General features: G+C 48.5%; 1 protein-coding gene across 1 annotated transcript; it reads right to left on the bottom strand.

Annotated features, from left to right (window-relative positions):
- Positions 1-3,491: 3,491 nt before the first annotated feature.
- GAST (gastrin) lies at positions 3,492-17,704 on the bottom strand. Its single transcript, XM_029210653.1, has 3 exons — positions 17,512-17,704; positions 3,823-4,038; positions 3,492-3,680 (listed from the first exon to the last, which is right to left on the bottom strand). Exons 1-3 carry the CDS (start codon positions 17,702-17,704, stop codon positions 3,577-3,579), a joined length of 513 nt encoding a protein of 170 aa, XP_029066486.1. The 3' UTR covers positions 3,492-3,576.
- Between the last annotated feature and the right edge of the window lie 1,668 nt (positions 17,705-19,372).

Here is a 19,372-nt window from a genome sequence, read left to right as displayed (position 1 = left end):
CCACATGCCACGGAGCAACTAAGCCTGTGAGCCACAACTACTGAGCCTGCACTCTAGAGCCTGCAAGCCACAACTACTGAAGCCTGTGCGCCTAGAGCCCGTGCTCCGCAACAAGAGAAGCCACCGCAATGAGAAGCCTACCCACCGCAACGAAGAGTAGCCCCCGCTCACTGCAACTAGAGAAAGCCCGCACTCAGCAATGAAGACCCAACTCAGCCAAAAATAAATTAATTAATTAAGAAAAAAATGACACGAACCTGTCTACAAAACAGAAACAGACTCACAGACATAGAAAACAAATTTATGGGGAATTCCCAGTGGTTAAGACTCGGCACTTTCACTGCCGTGACCCGGGTTTGATCTCTGGCCGGGGAATTAGGATCCTGCAAGCCTTGCGTCCCAAGGCCAAAACAAACAAACAAACAAACAAATAAATCCCCTCCCCCATTTAAAAAAGAAAAGAAGGGCTTCCCTGGTGGCGCAGTGGTTGAGAGTCTGCCTGCCGAGGCAGGGGACACGGGTTTGTGCCCCGGTCCGGGAAGATCCCACGTGAGAGGCCCGTGTACCGCAAAAAACAAAAAAAACAAAAAAAAAAAACTTATGGTTATCAAAGGGGAAAGGGGGTGGGATAAATTAGGAGTTTGGGATTAGCAGATACACACTATTACATATAAAATAGATAAACAACAAGGGCCTGCTGTAAAGCACAGGGAACTATATTCAATATCTTGTAATAAACCATAATGGAAAAGAATATGAAAAAGAATATGTATACATATGTATAACTGAATCATTTTGCTGTACACCAGAAGCTAACACAACGTTGTCAATCAACTATACTTCAATTAAAAAAAAAAAAGTAAAAGAATCTTGAACTCCCGGTTTCCTGGAATCCTCTGGGCTGGAAGAAGGGCCTCTACTTTGCCAGAGGGGAGCAGCTTCCCTTTACCTGGAGGCTGCAAAGACCTCCTTGAGGCAGATGCCTCCTGAAATGATGCTTCTCAAGATTTGCCCCTGCCACCCTTAGGCGTTTCTAAAGCACAAGCTAACGTCCAGGTCTTAGCATGTGGAGAAGTACTGTTCCAGATAAGAGAAGAGAGGGATTATTCTCTGCCAAATGCTGCAGGAGCTGAATGACCTGGTACCAGCAGGGACCAGGACAACAAATATAGGAGTGGATTTTTGAGGTTGGTAGACCCAGGAGGGTGAGCTGGAGAATGACTGGCTAGGGGAGAGTTTATTTTATTTTATTTTATTTTGGCCACACCGCCCGGCTTGCGGGATCTTAGCTCCCCGACCAGGGATTGAACCCAGGCTCTCGGCAGTGAAAATGTGGAGTCCTAACCACTGGATGGCCAGGGAATTCCCAGGGGAGAGGAGTTTATTGATATGGGAGACAAGGATGCCTACCCTCCTATGACTCAGGATTTAACTTCCTGGCAAAGACACCTGAAGCCAAATGACTCGCTGGCAATGACTCCTTGACAGACAAAACAACAGCATACAGCAATTGAACCGAAGATGTCTGAATTGCCTCAGCACAGTATTGAGGAAGGAGACAACAGGCTCAGAGAGGCAGCAGTGAAGACCCATTCCATTGCTAGAATGGAATTGTGATGTAAGATGAGAGAATCCACAGGTGACTGTGACGCTTCAGGTGTTATCAACACCCCTCTTAGCACAGCAGTGGGGTCTGGCCGGTGCAGGACCAAATCCCAGCATCCCATCATGGGGGTCTGACTTCCTATAACCGCTTCTAGTACCCACTGTCTTAGGATGCGTTCCCCCAGGTGCAGACTTGGAGATAGGGACTGGAATGCAAGTAGTTTATTTGGCCGGTGATCGCAAGAAATACCTGTAGCAGCCTAAGGATGTGAGACAGGGAAGGGAAGGGAGCCGATAAAGGAGATCGTTGAGCAGGTTACTGTTGTGGGTAACTAGGGCTCAGTGCTACTGGGGACCTCTGGGAGACAGAGTAGCACATACCTCAGTGTTACCCCGCCCCAGGTGAGGGAGCTGGGGTAGTTATTCTCCAACTCTAATCTGTCATTGACTGACAGATGCTTCTGGAGGTACGGACTCCCCAGAAATTCCAGCCTGCCTTGCGTTCTGAAAGCCCTCAGGTGGCGAGTAGCAGGTGCCTGGGATAGGATGCTGTGACAGGCACAGGAACAGTAAAGGAATACGAGCAAAACGCCAAGTGTGTGTGCTGGCCACGCGCCTATCCATTTGATACAGACTTTTTAAATTATTTATTTATTTAATTCATTTTTGGCTGTGTTGGGTCTTAGTTGCAGCACACGGGACCCCTCGTTGTGGCGCTCAGGCCTCTCTCTAGTTGTGGCGTGTGGATTTTCTCTTCTCTAGTTGTGGTGCGTGGATTTTTCTCTTCTCTAGTTGTGGCGCGGGTTCCAGAGCGCGTGGGCTCTGTAGTTTGTGACACGCGGGCTCTCTCGTTGAGACACACGAACTCAATAGTTGAGGCATGCGGGTTTAGTTGCCCCGCGGCATGTGGGATCCTAGTTTCCTGACCGGGGATCAAACCTGCATCCCCTGCATTATAAGGCAGATTCTTTACCACTGGACCACCAGGGAAGTCCCCTATTTGATAAATATTTATGGGGTATCTCCTGTTCTTGGCACTAGGGATACAGCAGGGAAGAAGGACACGTAGTCCCCACCCATACAGAGTTTCCCTTCTGCCTGGGGAGGCAGACAATAAACTGGCAAACAAAGCAACTACAGATTGTGAAATGCGCTCTGCAGACGGTGCTATGCTGTGATGAAAGACTATTGGGGGCTGCGTGCGAGGAGCAGAAAGGGCAGGTCTCTCAGGAAGAGGCCTTTCAACCAAGACCCAAGAGAAAAAGAGGAGCTGGCCACGTTTGTGCCCAGGAAATGCATTCCACGCACAGGGAACAGCGAGGACAAAGGTTCAGGGCAGGAAAGAGCATGGTGCGCTTGAGTAGCAGGAAGGAAGAGGAAGGAGGAAGGAATTTGGCACCCATGAGGTGGAAGAGGACAGCAGGGCTAGGTCTTAGGGCTATGGCAAGGAGCCCACGTTGGTTTTTTTGTTTGTTTTTGTTTTGTTTTTCTGGCTGGGCCATGCGGCATGCGGGGATCTTAGTTCCCCAATCAGTGATCCAACCCGTGCTCCCTGCAGTGGAAGCGTGGAGTCTTAACCACTGGACCGCCAGGGAAGTCCCCAGGAGCTTAGGTTTTATTCTAAGTGCAACGGAAAGCACTGGGGGGTTGACTCTGGAGTGGCATGATTGATTTCTCTTTTAGAGGGCTCACTCTGGTTGCGATAACACCATCTATTCTCCCATCCACACTATAGAGTCTTGTTCAACGTTAAGCTCTGGGGACACCCAGGAGACTTAGCTAGTATCCCTGCCCCTAGGGGCGTGCTCAACCCTCCTCCCTGTCTCAACTCTGCCGCAGCCACCCCCATTCCCTGCCCCGTGACACTTGACACAATGTGATCCATTCATTGGAAGCTAGTTTATTTCGATTTATGTTTCATGGGGCTGGGCTAGGCTGGGCTGGGAGGTGGCTGGGCTCTCAAGCTTGGCTCTAGGGACCTAGGTCCCCTTCCTCGGCACTGCGGCGGCCGAAGTCCATCCAGCCATATGCTTCTTCTTCTTCTTCCACCCATGGTCCCTGCTTCTTGGACAGGTCTGAGGGTCAGAGGTGGGAGAGGAGGTGAGGATGGGGGAAGGATGCCTAGCCTCTGGAGACTGAAGCCAGGGCCAGCCTGGGGGGACCTTGGCTAAACCAGGCTGGGCGAGGCAAGTAGGGAGTGTTAGCAGCAGCTCCTACCTGCTACCAAGTGTGAGGGACCCTGGAGCCCCAGCTGCCTTCGGTGGTGAGAGGCTGGGCCCAGCCGGCCCAGCCCACGTGGCTCCTGGTCCCTATTGGCCCCTGGACCCAAGGGTGCGTCTTGCAGGTGGGAGCGGGGCTTCCAGGTAGCTTCAGAGAAGGTGGCCAGAGCCAGCACCAAGATCAGCACATACGCACACAGTCGCTGCATCTTGTCTGCAAAGGAGAGAGGGGTTGAGCTTAAAGGTGGGGCTGTCCAGGCACCCAGAGGCAGGGCCAGGACCCTCCCTGCTGACGGATCTGCAATTCTGCGTGGGGTTGTGGTCTGTTCCTCCAGGTCCTGCCAGATCCTCCCCTAACTCCCAACCTCAAGCCTTGCCCCTTTGCTCCTTACCTACCCTAGTTACAGTGACTGTTTCTCTCGGAGGAATTTAAAACCCAGAACAATGGTTTCTAAACTGTTCTGAAGAATTTGAGGCCACGTGAGCGGTTCTGTAATGCTTAAGTCTTGCAACTGAAAGTGAACTTTTTTTTTTTTTTTTTTGCGGTACGCGGGCCTCTCACTGTTGTGGCCTCTCCCGTTGCAGAGCACAGGCTCCGGACATGCAGGCCCAGCGGCCATGGCCCACGGGCCCAGCCGCTCCGAGGCATGTGGGATCCTCCCGGACCGGGGCACGAACCCGTGTCCCCTGCACCGGCAGGCGGACTCTCAACCACTGCGCTACCAGGGAAGCCCTGAAAGTGAACTTTTAAATAGTAATAGGAATGGGATACACACACTCAGCTGCTCATGCCTCTCTATGCAGCCAACCAGCACATTCACTGTGTAGTGGGGTCACCCTGTTTTTGTGCAGCCTTCGGAGGAAAGGTTCTCCTGCCATTTTCACTTACCTGAGGACTATCCTCTGATTATAATCTAGCAGTTAACAAACAAACAAACAAACTGAAACTGTCACCATTTGCAGCTGTGTGTCAAGGTGAACCAAGTTTGGGGAAACCAGAATACAGAAATAAACTGGACCCTCAAACGAATCTAAAATTTATCGGAAGTAAATAATAAACATGTTGCCTTCGAAGAACACATTTGTATTAATAAATTACTGGTTTCTTCTGTTTTCTCTGTTAGATTTCTTTTGGAAGAGAAAGGGTTCTGCTGCTAAAGAAACAAACCTGAAAAACCAGTGATCTAGAGTGATGCTGTCCAACATGGTAGCCACCAGCCACATGTGGCTCTTTACATTTAAATTAATAAAAGTTAAAAATTCCTGGGACTTCCCTGGCGGTCCAGTGGTTAAGACTCCGTGCTTCCTCTGCAGGGGGCATGGGTTCAATCCCTGGTCGGGGAGCAAAGATCCCACATGCTGGGTGGCCACACACACACACACACACACACAAATTCCTTTCTTGCACAAGCCACATTTTTAGTGTACATGTGGCTGGCGGATACCGTATTGGACAGTGAGGCTGTGGAATGTTACCACCAACATGGAAAGTTCCATGAAACAGTGCTGGTCTAGGAAAGAGCTTGAGATGGGTCTAGGAGCTGTAGGTTCCAGTTCCAACCCTGCCCAATTTGTGTGACTTTGGGCAAGTCACATCTCTCTCTGGGCCTCAGTTTTCTCCCCTGAGAGATGGGAGAATAGTCTTCATCCTCACCCCGCAGGGCTGGGGTGAGCATGGAGTCAGGGGGTCAGGGAAGGGCCCTGGTTGAGGCAGCAGGGCAGCTCGAAGGCAAGGGCTGGGATGCCAGGGTGGGTCCTAGAGCTGAGACCTAACCCAGCTAAGGGCTAAGGGAAGGCTCCCAGCCCTGGAGACACTGAAATGTGAGGCTGCTAACTGGCTGAGGGCAGGGGTCCCATCAACCCTCCTCCCAGCTTCTCCCCTCCCTTCCTGGGTGCTCTCACCTGCAGAGTTGGGAGATGCGTGTCGCTGCTGTTGGCCTGGTGCCTCAGTTCTCTGCTCTGCTGGGCGCTCCGGCCTGACTTATAAACCCTCAAGGGCCCTCCCAAGCCCTCCTCCCCCAGGAGGCCAGGCTCCCCACTGCAGAGGAATAAGGATGGGCACAGGTACCTCAGCCCCGCCCCGCCCTGTCATTTAGTCAGCTGTCCAGATGTGGGGGAAGGGAAGGCGAGTTGAACTTCACAGAGAGGGGCAGGAGCAGAGTGGGGGCAATTCTTCAGCTGGGCATATCAGGCGGGAGACAGGCTCCCTGGGCTCAGGACAGAGCCCCCTGCCATGTCCTTGGGGTCAGCAGCCTGGTGATCATTCCTTGGACCACATCCCAGTTGGATGGACCGAGTGACCTTAGATTCAGAGGAAGCCTATTTCCCGATATGTTCATGTTTGAAGAGCAGGGAGTGTGTGAATGTGGAGTGATGTATTGATCCCCTGTCCCCTCTGTTGGGCTCTGCAAACAGGACGTGTCATAGTTATCAGGAGCAATGGGCCGTGGGCTGATGGCCCCGCTTTCTCTGCCTAGTGGCTGCGTCCTGGTTGCCTCTGAAGCCCCTTCACCTCCCTTACCTGGAAAACCCTGAGCGTCCCCCTTCTGATGCCTTTGACGCCCTCTACGCTGGGCTGGGTTTAGCTTGGGGTTCCCCATCATCTCTCGGGTCTGTCCCTCCTCCCCCACCCCTTGCATCCCCCATCAAAGCCAGCTCCTTGAGGTTCCTGCACTTCCAGGCTCCCTCATTTTGTTTGCAAAGCAAGACAGTAATCTGCACTTTTCAATATCAAAATACATCTTTAAATGGTTAGCAAAGAGACTAAAGCGTTTGCCCGAATGTACCAGAAAACCAAAGGGTGCGTTTGGTCAACTTATTTGATAAACTGCTGCATCGACCTGGTTTGGGTGGATATGACTAGCTCTAGGCTGTGTTTGATTTTTCCACGGTTGGGGCTAGAGATTTAGCTCTTGTTCATGTGTCGTCAGGGCCCCTCCTTGTCTGGGGGAGTTTTGATGCCCCTGGGTATCATAAGGGGCCGTGGTACCCACGCTCACAGCCAGACTTGCTGAAAATGAGCAGGCGATGAAAGAAGCAGGCTGTGAAGTGTCCATGGCAACCAGTGGCCAAACGTTCTGATAAATAACCACTCACATCCGGAGCAGGACTCAGGGACTCAGCAGATGAAATAAATGAAAATGACAAAAACGGGGCAGGCATTGTTGATAATTAATCGAATCACAGAATCTCAGAGATGGAAGGGACTTTGAGGGGGCTTGGGAGAAAAGGTGGGGTGGGGAGCAGCTCTGCTCACGTGCTAGGGGAATAGAGGCGTTTGCGTTGCTGTGGTAACAGGAAATTATAAGCTTACAGCAGAGCCCTGGTTGTATAGGGCCCAAGACTTGATTTCTGCTGAGGAGGGGGTTATGCTCCTTTGGTTGTTCTTCTGCAGGCTGGCTACTGGAGGGGTGGCCACTGCACAAAACAGAAGCAGGTACTCCCATGCAATAGGTGATGGTGGAAGACGGCTGCTGCTGGTGGGCGTTGGCGGGCCTGCGGGTGGCGGGGGCGGGGGGCGCTCACAGTCACAGAAACTGCATGTTCTCCTCACAAGGGGAGCTAGTCTGATGGCAAAGGGAAGGGTTTCCTGGCTTTGTCCTTTTCCAGTTTGGGGCAGATGGCTGTTTTATCCCCCCAGGAAACAAAGGAAGTAACTTGGAGAGGAGTCTTGAAGATGATGTACATAAAGCAAGCTGCCCAGAATATCGTGGGCATCTAATTTGTTTGCATCTTCTCCCCTTAGTCTCTCTGGGTCTCAGTTAGCCTCATCTGTGAAATGGGACTCACTCATTCCTACCTCACAGGGCTGTGGTGAAGGGGGAATGTGACAAGATCTATGCACACGTTTTGCATACACGGTCCTGAGTTTACATGACTGACCAAGGAGAGCTGGGCTGGAAACTCTGGGACCTGTGAAGATGTGACAGTGCATGGCAAAAGAGATGTTGCACATGCGACTAAGGTTACAAACTTTAAAATAGGAAGTTTACCCTGGATGGTCTGAGTGGGCCCAATTTAATCAGATGAGTTCTTAAAAACAGAGAGCGCTCCACGGCCAGAGGCAGAAGTGATGTGTCTGAAGGATGAAACAGAGATTTGAAGAATGAGAAGGACCAGCCTTGGCTGGTCTGAAGGCGGGTGGGGGGCAGCGAGATGAGGGATGCAGGTGACCTTAAGGAGTGAAGTGGTTCCCCCTGACCACCAGCAAGGAACAGGGATTTCAGCCCCATGACCGCAAAGAACTGAATTCAGCCAACAACCTGGATGAATTTGAACTTGGATTTGTCCCTGGCACCTCCAGAAAGGAATGCAGCCCTGGCAGCACCTTGATTTCAGCCCAGTGGGCCATGCTATACCTGGACTCCTGACCTACAGAACTGTGAGGGAATGAATTTGCGTTGTTTTAAGCTTCTAAGTTTGTGGTAATTTATTATGGCAACACTAGAAAATGAATCCAAGGAGTTCCAGCCTTTTGAAGGCTTCTGTCAGTGAGAACGGACCCTGAGTGAGTTCGCGGGTGATTTTTCCAGTGCAATTAAGGGAGATGTTTGTCAGGACATCTGACTGTCCATCTAGTCCATTTTTGTTCCAGTTATCGAGCATGTGCTGTAAACCACAGTCTGGATGAGGCCCTGGGGATAAGAGGTGACTGTGACCGGCCCTCTCATTGCTTTGGTGGAGTTTAGATTCTTGAGGAGGGGGGACACATAAAATAGACAAAAGTGATGGTTCCCTGTCAAGGGGAAAAGCTTCCCTGGACTCCGCTGCCACCACGTCCCCCGCCCCTCGCCCCAGCTACGCTCCCTGCTGTCAGGACTGGCCTTGGGAGACCTCTGATGAGCTGCTGTCAGGAAGGCAGTGCCTTGGCTCCCTAATCAGTTATTGATATGGAAAAAGGGAGAGGTTGACGGTGACTCAGTCACCCCGCCCCAGGCAACGGGGCCTTGGAGGGTGTGAAGGTGCTGGGACAAACAGTGACACCTGGGTGCCGTTCATATCCACATGGGCATCCACGGTTCCTCCCAGGGCTGGGGCTGGGGCTGGGGAGAGGGAGGTGGGTTCACGACTTCTAGCCTCACCTGCTGTCCGAAGGTCATAAGGTAGCAGAGCCAAGAGGACAGCCCGTATGATGCCCTCAGGCTGAACTGGAGAGGCCACCAGCCAACCTCAAGGGCAGGTGACAGGCCCGGCGGAGAGGAGAGAGCAGAGGTGCTCCCATCCCAGCCTTCTCTCCCTGGCCCTGCCTCTCACCTTCTTTCTCTCTGTCTCTCTTTTTTTTTGGCTGTGCTGCGTGGCTTACGGGATCTTAGTTCCCCAACCAGGGACCGAACCCGCGCCCCCTGCAGTGGAAACGCGGAGTCTTAAACACTGGACTGCCAGGGAAGTTCCCCCCCCACTTCTTCGACAGTGTTTTTATTTTTAAAGTATTTATTTGGCTGCGCCAGGTCTCAGTTGCGGCCCACGGGATCTGTTCCCCGACCAGGGATCGAACCCGGGCCCACTGCATCAGGAGTGTGGAGTCTTAACCACTGGACCACCAGGGAAGTCCCACCGACAGTGTTTTTAAATGGGAAAATAATTCTAAAAGTACTAATGTGAGAGGACTCTTTCCTCAGGTACATTTTAGGGGTGGTCGGCCAGGTTGAGTCGCTTACCCCAGACCCCACGGGGAGGAGGCGAGGCGGCTGAGCTGTGAACCTGGTCCGTCTTCTTGGTCTCCGGCTACTGCAGCCTCTCCTCGCCCACAGCCTCCTGTTCTACCCTTTCTTCTGAAGCCCAGCGCCTGCTGAATTTACCTTTGCTGGGACCTCCAGTTCCCCAACCCCGTCTGGGTCCTCACAACCCACCTACCCTTCCCGGTTTCACTTTCCTCCCCAGCCTGGGTCACAGGGTTTGTCATTTCAGCCGTGTGTGGTGCATCTGGATTACTGCCCTTGTCCTGTTTCAGAACCTGCCAGGCGGGTCCCCAGTTCCTGGCAGAGGATGCCGCTACCCCTTAGTCTCTGTCTTCCTCTCCCTGCAAACAGGAAAGCTCCTGAAAGTGGCCAGTTGATTCCATTACAGATTAATAGTCCGCAGCTGGGCTGTTGCCTGGCAACCTTGTGAATCATCTCTCCCTTCACTCTCAAAGTCATCTGACATCAGCCCCCATCTCTCCACCATGACCAAGGTTGTCCAAGTCTGCCTTCCATCCTTTATTTTTTATTTTTTTTAGGCCCCTTGGTATCTTAGTTCCCCAACCAGGGATCGAACTTGTGCCCCTAAAGTGTAAGTGTGGAGTCTTAACCACTGGACCACCAGGGAAATCCCTGCCTTCCATCCTTTTCTCCTTTCTGCCGTTACTAGAGGGGACATAGCCCCGTTCAAGATCAACCCCCCTCCCAGGGTCCTTCATCCCAGACCCTCCTGCCTGTTTAGAGACCTTGTACCTTCACTTTTTCATTCATTCACTCATTCATTCATGCATTCATCTGTTTCTTCAACAAAAATTCTCTAAGTTCTCACTTAGTGCCAGGCACTGTGCTGACCCTGGGGACACAGTGTTGATCAAGAGGGTCTTCATGCCTTTTCTCTTGAAGGAGAGACAGTATGATGCGAGCTTAAGGTACCACAGGTGGTTGGGGGCGATGTAAGCTGGGGAACCTTGTCTATTTCCCTGGACCTTGAAGCTCTCCTCCATGAAAGCCTCCTGACATCTATAACACATTTCCCCTCCCTCTTCCCAGAATGATGGTGATTAAAATTTAGGGAGCATTTCTATGACCAGACCTCCATGGTAAGCACTTTACATGCATTATGTCTTCTAATCCCTACCACAACCCCACAAGGAGGGTAACACTCTTCTCCCTAGTTTATAGCTGAAGAAACGAACGCACAGAAAGAGCTGGTGATTGTTGGGAGAAGCAATGAAGCAATGAAGGTCCACTATGGACCTTGAGCATCCCTGAATGTTCTTGCTGAGGAGGCCAAGAATGCAAGGTTATGACCACTCTTCACCTGGGCCATGTCTCGGAGATGTCTTTGGAGTGAGTAACCTTGAAGGATGAGGTTCTTGATCTCCCGATGGGAGTAGGGAGATTCCCCAAGCTCAGCGTTCCTCAGCTGCAACTACTGCCCACAAAGCATCCATCTGGGTCCATATTGTGTCACCAACTGTGGAGTTTGAGGGGCGAGGGGAATTGATGCAAATCATGCTGTTAGCTGGGTTGTAAGTAATAAGGTTATTTGTCTCTGACCCAGGAGTCTTTTGTCTTCTGCTGGCATTGATCAAAGAATAACTTATCAGCTCCTAACTAGGATAAAATCAAATCAATCAAATCAATCCCAGAGTCAACACAGTGATTTGCCCAGGACACAGGGCTCATCCACTGAGATCTGAACTTAGGCAGTTTGATTTCACAAGCATTAAATAAAAGTCTTTCCTTGCTGCTTTCCTGCTCCCTGTATGGCAGTCTTTGAGTGAGGTTGGTCGGAGGGACAGTGGGGCTAAGGAGAAATGGGAGGAGGTTTTGATGGCTGGTTTTACCTGCAACCTCACTTGGCTATTGTGAAAAGCTATTTCAGGGAAGGGAGAGGGGGCAGTGTATTTCTCCAGGCTTTACTGAAGTTCCCCTGCATTTATAAACCCATCTCATTCTACACTATCCCTGGCAGAGGGTAGAGGACATTTGTGTTCACCAGCCAAAGTGATGCCATGTGGCAAGAGCAAAACTCCCTGCTCATAATTTGCTCACCCAGCCAGCTTTGAAAGGATGCAATTAAAAAAATACATATAACCTATTTCTTGAGATATATTTCACATATCACACCATTCACTCTTTTAAAGTATACAATCCAGGGGCTTTCAGGATGTTCACAAAGTTACCCAAATATTACCATTATTTAATACCATTTTCATCACCCCAAGAGGAAACCCTGTTCCCCTTTGCTGTCCCTCCTCATTCCTCCTTTCCCCTGGCAACCACTCATCAACTTTCTGTCTCTGGATATGTCTGGACATTTCACATAAATGGAATCATACAAACCGTGGCCTTCTGTGTCTGGCTTCTTTCACTTAGCATTGTTTTCAAGATTTACTCATGTTACAGCATGTACCAGTACTTCGTTCCTTTTTTTGCCAAATTATATCGCATTGCGTGGATATACTACATTTTATTTATTCATTCATCAATTAACGTGATCAGATGGACATTTGGGTTGTTTCCACTTTTTGGCTATTATGAACAATGATTGCTAGGAACATTTATGTACAAGGTATTATGTGAACATATGTCTTCAGCTCTCTTGGGTATATACCTAGGAGTGGAAGGGCTGGATCACAGAGTAAGTCTATGTTCAACTTTTTGAGGAACTGACAGACTGTTTTCTTCAGAGGCTGTACCATTTTACATTCCCACCAACAATGTATGAGGGTTCCCATTTCTCCACATCCTCCACCAAAAATGGTGATTTTTTGTCTTTTTGACTATAGCCATCCTACTGAGTAAAGTGTCATCTCACTGGGTTTTTGTTTTTGTTTTTGCGGTACGCAGGCCTCTCACTGCTGTGGCCTCTCCCGTTGCGGAGCACAGGCTCCGGACGCGCAGGTTCAGCGGCCGTGGCTCATGGGCCCAGCCGTGGGAGTGAGCTCATGGGCGGCACGTGGGACCTTCCCGGACCGGGGCACGAACCCGTGTCCCCTGCATCGGCAGGCAGACTCTCAATCACTGCGCCACCAGGGAAGCCCAATAATGGTGTTTTTGAAAAACAGTTAAGGACACAGGGAAATTTTCACATAGTGGATTACATAGATTTCTGTTTTCTTTTTCCTACTTTTTGCTGTTGTCCAATTTTTCAGTGAGTGCATATCGTTTTCACAGTCAAATAAAATATATATTTTTAAGGAGGAGTAGTGTATATCCAATGCACTCACCTCTTCACCACCCCCCTACACTGCTCCTTGAAAAGGGGCTTCTGACCCTTCTCAAGGTCACCAACTCATTGGCCTTGGGTGTTTCCTAGTTGCCTACAATTGTTTCCTGCAGCATTTGGCATTGTAGTCCAGCCCTCTGGGCTTCTTTAAGGTCTCCTGCTAGGCACCATTCAACCTCTCTACCTGCCTGAACCTTCCATTCCTTCCAAATATAGGAGTTCCACAGGGATCGTATGGACCCTTCCTCTCTCTCCCTTGATGGTCTCACCCTGTCATGACTTCAGGGTTCATGATCTTAAAGCTGTTTCCACACACACCTTCTCTTCCATGTCCAGACCCCATTGCCAACTCTTGGCTGTGTTCATTCATTCATTCGCTCATTCATTCACATTTACGGAGTACTTACTTGGTGCAGGTGCTGTACCATGCGGGGGTTCAGCAACGAACAAGTCAAACCACACCTTTTTCTCATGGAGTTTCTATTCTAGTTGGGGAGTCAGATGCTAAGCCAACCACTGTACAAATAGCTAAATTATTTCCACTGTGTTTAGGCAAGGAGTCACATTCAGTGTGTGACAGGGAGAGGCACTCTTTTCCTGCTCTCTTTTTCTCCATAGCACTTATCACCTTCTGGACAAGGATCTAATTCATTTGTTTGGTTTTGTTCATCTTCCCCCACTGGAGTGTAAACTCCACATGGGCAGGGATCTTTGTTTAGCGCTATATCCCCAGTGCCTCAAAGACTATCTGGCACATATTAGGTGCTGAATAAATGCTTATTGAATGAATGAATGGCTCACGCTACGAGAAGTTTAAAATGAGCAGGGTTAGCCTATCTGGTAGAGCAGGAGGGAAAGGATGGGAGAAATCAGTGGGTCTCAAAAGGGAGGTATGATTTTGCCCCCAGGGGCATTTGGCAATGTCTAGAGACAGTTCTGGTTGTCTGGGGAGGTGGGGTAGGGGAAGGAGTGCTATTGGCATCTAATTCGTAGAGGTCAGAGATACTGCTAAACGTTCTATGATACACGGGACAGACCACCTCCTCTCCCTCCCCTCAATAACTACCTGGCCCCAAATATCAATAGTGCTGAGGCTAAGAAACCCTGGGTTACATGAGCCCCCTGGGCACCGTCATAAACCCGGGAAAGCTTTTCAGAGTCACCCACACCGTGTCTTCTGTCCCGCCTCCAGCAGCAAAGCATCTGAGATCTCTCTCAGCGAGTCTCAATTTTTTGTATCAATGATCCTTTTTACTCTCATACGAAAAATCTAGAGGGACTTTCCTGGTGGTCCAGTGGTAAAGAATCTGCCTTACAATGCAGGGGATGTGCGTTTGATCCCTGGTCAGGGAACTAAGATCCCGCATGCTGCAGGGCAACTAAGCCCACGTGCCACAACTACTGAGCTCCCATGCCTCAACTAGAGAGAGAAAACCCGCAGGCCACAACTAGAGAGAAGCCCTCGCGCCACAATAAAAGATCCCACATGCCTCGACTAAGACCCAATGCAGCCAAAAATAAATAAAATAAATAAATAAAAATAAATTAAAAAAAAAAAGAATCTAGAGAGGAATTCCCTGGCGGTCCAGTGGTTAGGACTCCCCACTTCCACTGCTGAGTGTGTGGGGAACTAAGATTCCATAAGCCACCACAAGCCACCACAAGAACCTAGAGAACCAGCTTGGGAATTTTAGATCATTTTCATCATATGACAGGTATACGCCAGGCATTTTAAGGAAAAGATAATTTATTTGAGGTTGGTAATGACAGGTTCTTCTTTAAAGCTTAATTTAAAATATAATCTGTAACTCACAGACATAGAGAACAGATTGTGGTTGCCAAGGGGGATGCGGGATGGGGGAGGGATGGAGTGGGAGTTGGAGGTTATCAGTTGCAAAGTATTACATATAGAATAGATAAACAACAAGGTCCTACTGTATAGCACAGGGAACTATATTCAATATCCTGTGATAAACCATAATGGAAAAGAATATAAAGAAGAATGTATTTATATATGTAAAACTGAGTCACTTTGCCATACAGCAGAAATTTACACAACGATGAAAATCAACTATACTTCAATAAAAAATAAAAATAAAAATGAAATAAAATATCTGTAATAATCATACCATTTAAAGATAAAATTTGACTTTCCCATTAAAAAGTGACAGAACATTGTTTATATTTAATTAGAAGAAAAAGCACGATTTTAGACAAATTAAAAAGTGATATTGCATCATGCTTGGTTATGAGAACAAATATGTGTTAAAATGCAGATTTAAAGTTCATTATGTATTTTTTTTAAAGCTGTAGTCCATACGGATGGATCACCTTATATTTTTTAATAAACTTTGTATTATTTTTCCCGGAGGGTGATATAAGAGAGTTTCAGGCTACTTATGCAAGCACATTACAGATAGCACGTGAGAGATGGGCGCTGTCTTTGGTCCCAGTAAATGAAAAGCCACATTGGATATAGCCATCCTTGTATTTTCTCCTCCAACGTTGTTTTTGACATCCTTAATCAGATGAACAGGACCTGCAGATCTGGTAGGGTTCGGTAGTGGTGAATGGAGAGATCACTCATGGGCCACTCCAGGGGTTCTGGCCTGAGGCTCTGAGGGCTGAGCTCAGGCTTGGTACCAGTAAAAAGCACCTCAGCTGACTGCTGTGACAGCCAGGTTTCTGCACCTCTCAGCCACTGCCATGTTATTTATTTATTTTTTGCGTTTCAATAGAATCAGCTTTATTATTATTATTTTTAAACAAAATAAATGGTCTAAAAGCAAATAGAGATATGTACCAAGGGATGGATGTGACCTGGTACTCACAAAGGAGCTGCTGTGTCATAAATGAAAACAGCATGTTAGGAGAAAAATAATTTTCAGGTGCTGTCTGCTTGAATGATCTGGAGACGCATGGTACTAACCAATCAGTTCATATTTAGCTCATAACTGTTGCTTTCCATTCTTCAACGGTCTGTTTTTGTGCATTTCAGTGCATATCTGAAACTGTAATGGGAAATGCATTTATAAAAAATTTAAACTCATAACGTTACTGTCTTTCTTTAACCAGCTTGCAGATGACTCTATGAGGTCTGCTAATTTTATGGTCCAAGCTGGTGGTTCTTAAACTTTGTTAATGAAGATTGTTAAAGTGAAGATTGAGGGACTTCCCTGGTGGCGCAGTGGTTAAGAATCCGTCTGCCAATGCTAGGGGACACGGGTTCGATCCCTGGTCCAGCAAGATCCCACATCTCCTGGAACAACTAAGCCCGTGCGCCACAACTACTGAGCCCACGCGTCGCAACTACTGAAGCCTGCACGCCTAGAGCCGGGGCTCTGCAACAAGAGAAGCCACTGCACTGAGAAGCCCGTGCACCGAAACAAAGAGTAGCCCCTCGCTCGCCGCAACTAGAGAAAGCCTGCGCGCAGCAATGAAAGCCCAGCGCGGCCAAAAAAAAAAAAAAAAAAGATTGATTTACTAAGTCTACTGTGGGGCTTGAAATTCTGCACATCTAACAAGCTCCCAGGTGCTGCTGAGCAGCAGGTCTTTAGCTCTGTTTCCATGATGGGACAATGGAACCTAAGTAAGCCGCTATCTCCCTGCACCTGATTTGGTCCTGTGTTTGTTTTCTACTGTTTCACAGAAATGGAGTGAGAATCAATGACCTGACACACGCACAGAATGACTGTCATGTTTATGCTTCCACATTAACATTTTCCAACCTCTGCGTTCCCTATGCTTCCTGTTTTCAACGAGTTGTCCATTCTGGGTATAAATTAACCATAAAGGTCTAAGATTAAAGATAATTTGAACCTCGCAACGATCTGGATGGCTGCAGCTGGATGACGGTTGGTGATAGTGGCTGTGCAGCGAGTGTGCGGGCTTCTGAGCGCCTTGGAGTCTGGCCACTGTGTGCGCCTTCTGCTCAACACACACTCTGTTTCAGAGTTATTTTTAAATATTTTAAATAGCTATTAATTTGAAAAATCGACACTGAAATAGGCACCTTTACTGCTTGTAGTGATGTGCCTGGAAAACCTTTGATAATCCCTGGGGCTTCGCAAGTCTTGGGAGGAAATCATGGGCCAGAGATTCTTAACTGTTTTGGGTAGTGGCTTCCTTTAAGAATCTGATTAAAGCTATGGAAGGTCTGGAAGAAGATGCACACACATATGTTATACATGAACTCTCACAGTCTCATGGGTTGGTTTCTCAGATGCTGGTAACCCTCGGTCACCCCTTTTTCTACCATCTTAAATAAATAAAATGCTGTTTTTTAAAAGTTTTTTTTGATGTGGACCATTTTTAAAGTCTTTACTGAACTTGTTACAATATTGCTTCTGTTATATGTTTTGTTTTTTTGGCTGCAAGGAATGTGGGACCTTAGGTCCCCGACCAGGGATTGAACCCGCACCCCCTGCCTTGGGAGGCAAAGTCTTAACCACTGGACCACCAGGGAAGTCTCTCCCATATAGATTTTAAAATTTAATTCTTTTTTAAAAAACTTTATTGGAGTATAGTTGATTTACATTGTTAAGTTTCAGGTGTACAGCATAGTGATTCAGTTATACATATACATATATTCATTCTTTTTCAGATTAATAGTAAAGTGTTTTGACACTGCTGCCACATACCACCCAGGCTGGTAAACGAGGAAGGGAGTCAATTCTAGAGCCTGCTGGTACAATGCTTGTTCACGAATATACTGGGTTTCTTTGACCTAGTTATAGATTAAAAATTGAATAGGTTTAAAGTAGTTTTAGCTCACCAGTCTGCATTTTGCCTTCATTTTGTCTTTGGTCCTGCTTGTCCCCGTTGCCGAGGGTGAGCATTGGGCTGGGCAGGGAGACTGAAGGAAGAGAGGGGAAGGATGAGGCAGAGAGAAAAAACTGGGGGTGGGAGAAAGGAACTAAGGAGCAGAGAGCTGGGAGACCTTTTTTTTGGCCGTAAATTTTATTCATTTTCCTAATCGGCCTTTATTTTCTTGGCCGAGCTGCACAGCATATGCAGGATCTTAGTTCCCCAACCGGGGACCCAATCTGTGCCCCCTGCAGTGGGAACGGGGACCCTTAACCACCGGACCGCCAGGGAAGTCCCTGGGGGACATCCTCTACCGTGATTCTTTTGCATATTAACATCAAAACATCTTAGCTCGTGGCTCAGCCCACTGACCTCACACCAATCTTCCCCCAGCCCTTATTCTCCTCCACCCGCTCCTCCCCACCTACTTGCTGGTTAAGTTATATTCCCTCTGAAATCTGTCTACCATGGGACTGAGTCCGTACTGTAAAATGAGTCGTTTAGCACCGGCCTGGCATATAGTGAGAGGCAGTACTGAATTATTTCTGCTCCATGCACAGCCTTTGTTCCAGCCATGGCTTCCTCACACACACTACGTGCTTCCACCCCTGGGTCTTGATTCCTTCTCTTTGCCTGGAATGCCCTGCTTCTGATGGCACCTCCTTTATGAAGCCTTCCCTGGTCCTATGGGAGGTCCTATGGAAGTGGGGAACATTTCCTAATCCTCAGAGATCCTGCAGCTCTTTGGTAAAGCCACTGGTGGCCTTGACCCCTCTCTGCCTTGTGTCACGGCTGTGTACCAGTCTCACACCCCTATCTGGGGTCAGCATCCCAAGCACAGGGTATCTGACTAGCCTTTTTGAGGCCCACGATTCCTTGCATACTGCACTGCATATACCAAGCATGCAACCTCTGTAAAATAAACCATTTAGGTCATCTGGTGGGAAGAGCAGTGGAGAGTCCTGGGTTCTAGAAAATGTGCAACCACCTATTAGCCTTGGGAATTTCCACATTTCATATTTTTTAACTATCAAATGGAGACAATTAGGCTTTTTTGGGGGGGCACGCCCATTTGTGTGTTTATTTATTTGGTATGTGGGCCTCTCACTGTTGTGGCCTCTCCCGTTGCAGAGCACAGGCTCCGGATGCGCAGGCTCAGCGGCCATGGCTCATGGGTCCAGCCACTCCGCGGCACTTGGGATCTTCCCGGACCGGGGCACGAACCCGTGTCCCCTGCATCGGCAGGCGGACTCTCAACCACTGCGCCACCAGGGAAGCCCTGTGTATTTATTTTTTGTCCATACCACGTGGCATGTGGGATTCTAGTTCCCCGACCAGGAGTTGAGCCTGTGCCCTCCGCAGTGGAAGCATGGATTTTTAACCACTGGACTGCCAGCAAAGTCCCTAGCCTTTAATTATTTCATTCCCTGAGATACACCCAAGTCACATCAATTTGATTAGAATGTTCACAAACCAGGACTTCCCTGGTGGTCCAGTGGTTAAGACTCCAAGCTTCCACTAGGGGGGTACAGGTTTGATCCCTGGTCGGGGGGGAACTAAGATCTCTCATGCCATTTGGTGAGGCCAAAATAAATAAATAATGTTCACAAACCTCTTGCCATTATGTTCAGATACTTGTTTTGGTTGGTTCCAGACAGCTGATTGAATACTGATGTTGCCAGTTTTCCAAATAGTCCCATTCTGGAGAACTGGAGGGCTTTAATAGCCACAAGAGATGTTAACAATCTAGCACAGGACCAGCACATCAACGACACAGGATTCTCTTACTGTTTCATCCCATCTTCTTTTTTTTTAAACAGATTAAAAAT

Source organism: Monodon monoceros, unplaced genomic scaffold (genome assembly GCF_005190385.1).
Source record: "Monodon monoceros isolate NGI ecotype Baffin Bay Population unplaced genomic scaffold, NGI_Narwhal_1 Super_Scaffold_9, whole genome shotgun sequence".
Lineage (NCBI taxonomy): Eukaryota > Metazoa > Chordata > Mammalia > Artiodactyla > Monodontidae > Monodon > Monodon monoceros.
The sequence above is the reverse complement of the archived record's forward strand: the minus strand, read 5'-3'. Positions and strand labels throughout refer to the sequence as shown.

Excerpts from the sequence above, each read along its gene's own strand:
- GAST (XM_029210653.1), bottom strand. The coding sequence starts at position 17,704 with ATGAATAAAATTTACGGCCAAAAAAAAGGTCTCCCAGCTCTCTGCTCC. Across the intron at positions 4,039-17,511 it reads TGAAGGCAAAATGCAGACTG|ACAAGATGCAGCGACTGTGT; the intron begins GTGAGCTAAAAC and ends TCTCCTTTGCAG. Across the intron at positions 3,681-3,822 it reads TCCCTCACACTTGGTAGCAG|ACCTGTCCAAGAAGCAGGGA; the intron begins GTAGGAGCTGCT and ends TCTGACCCTCAG.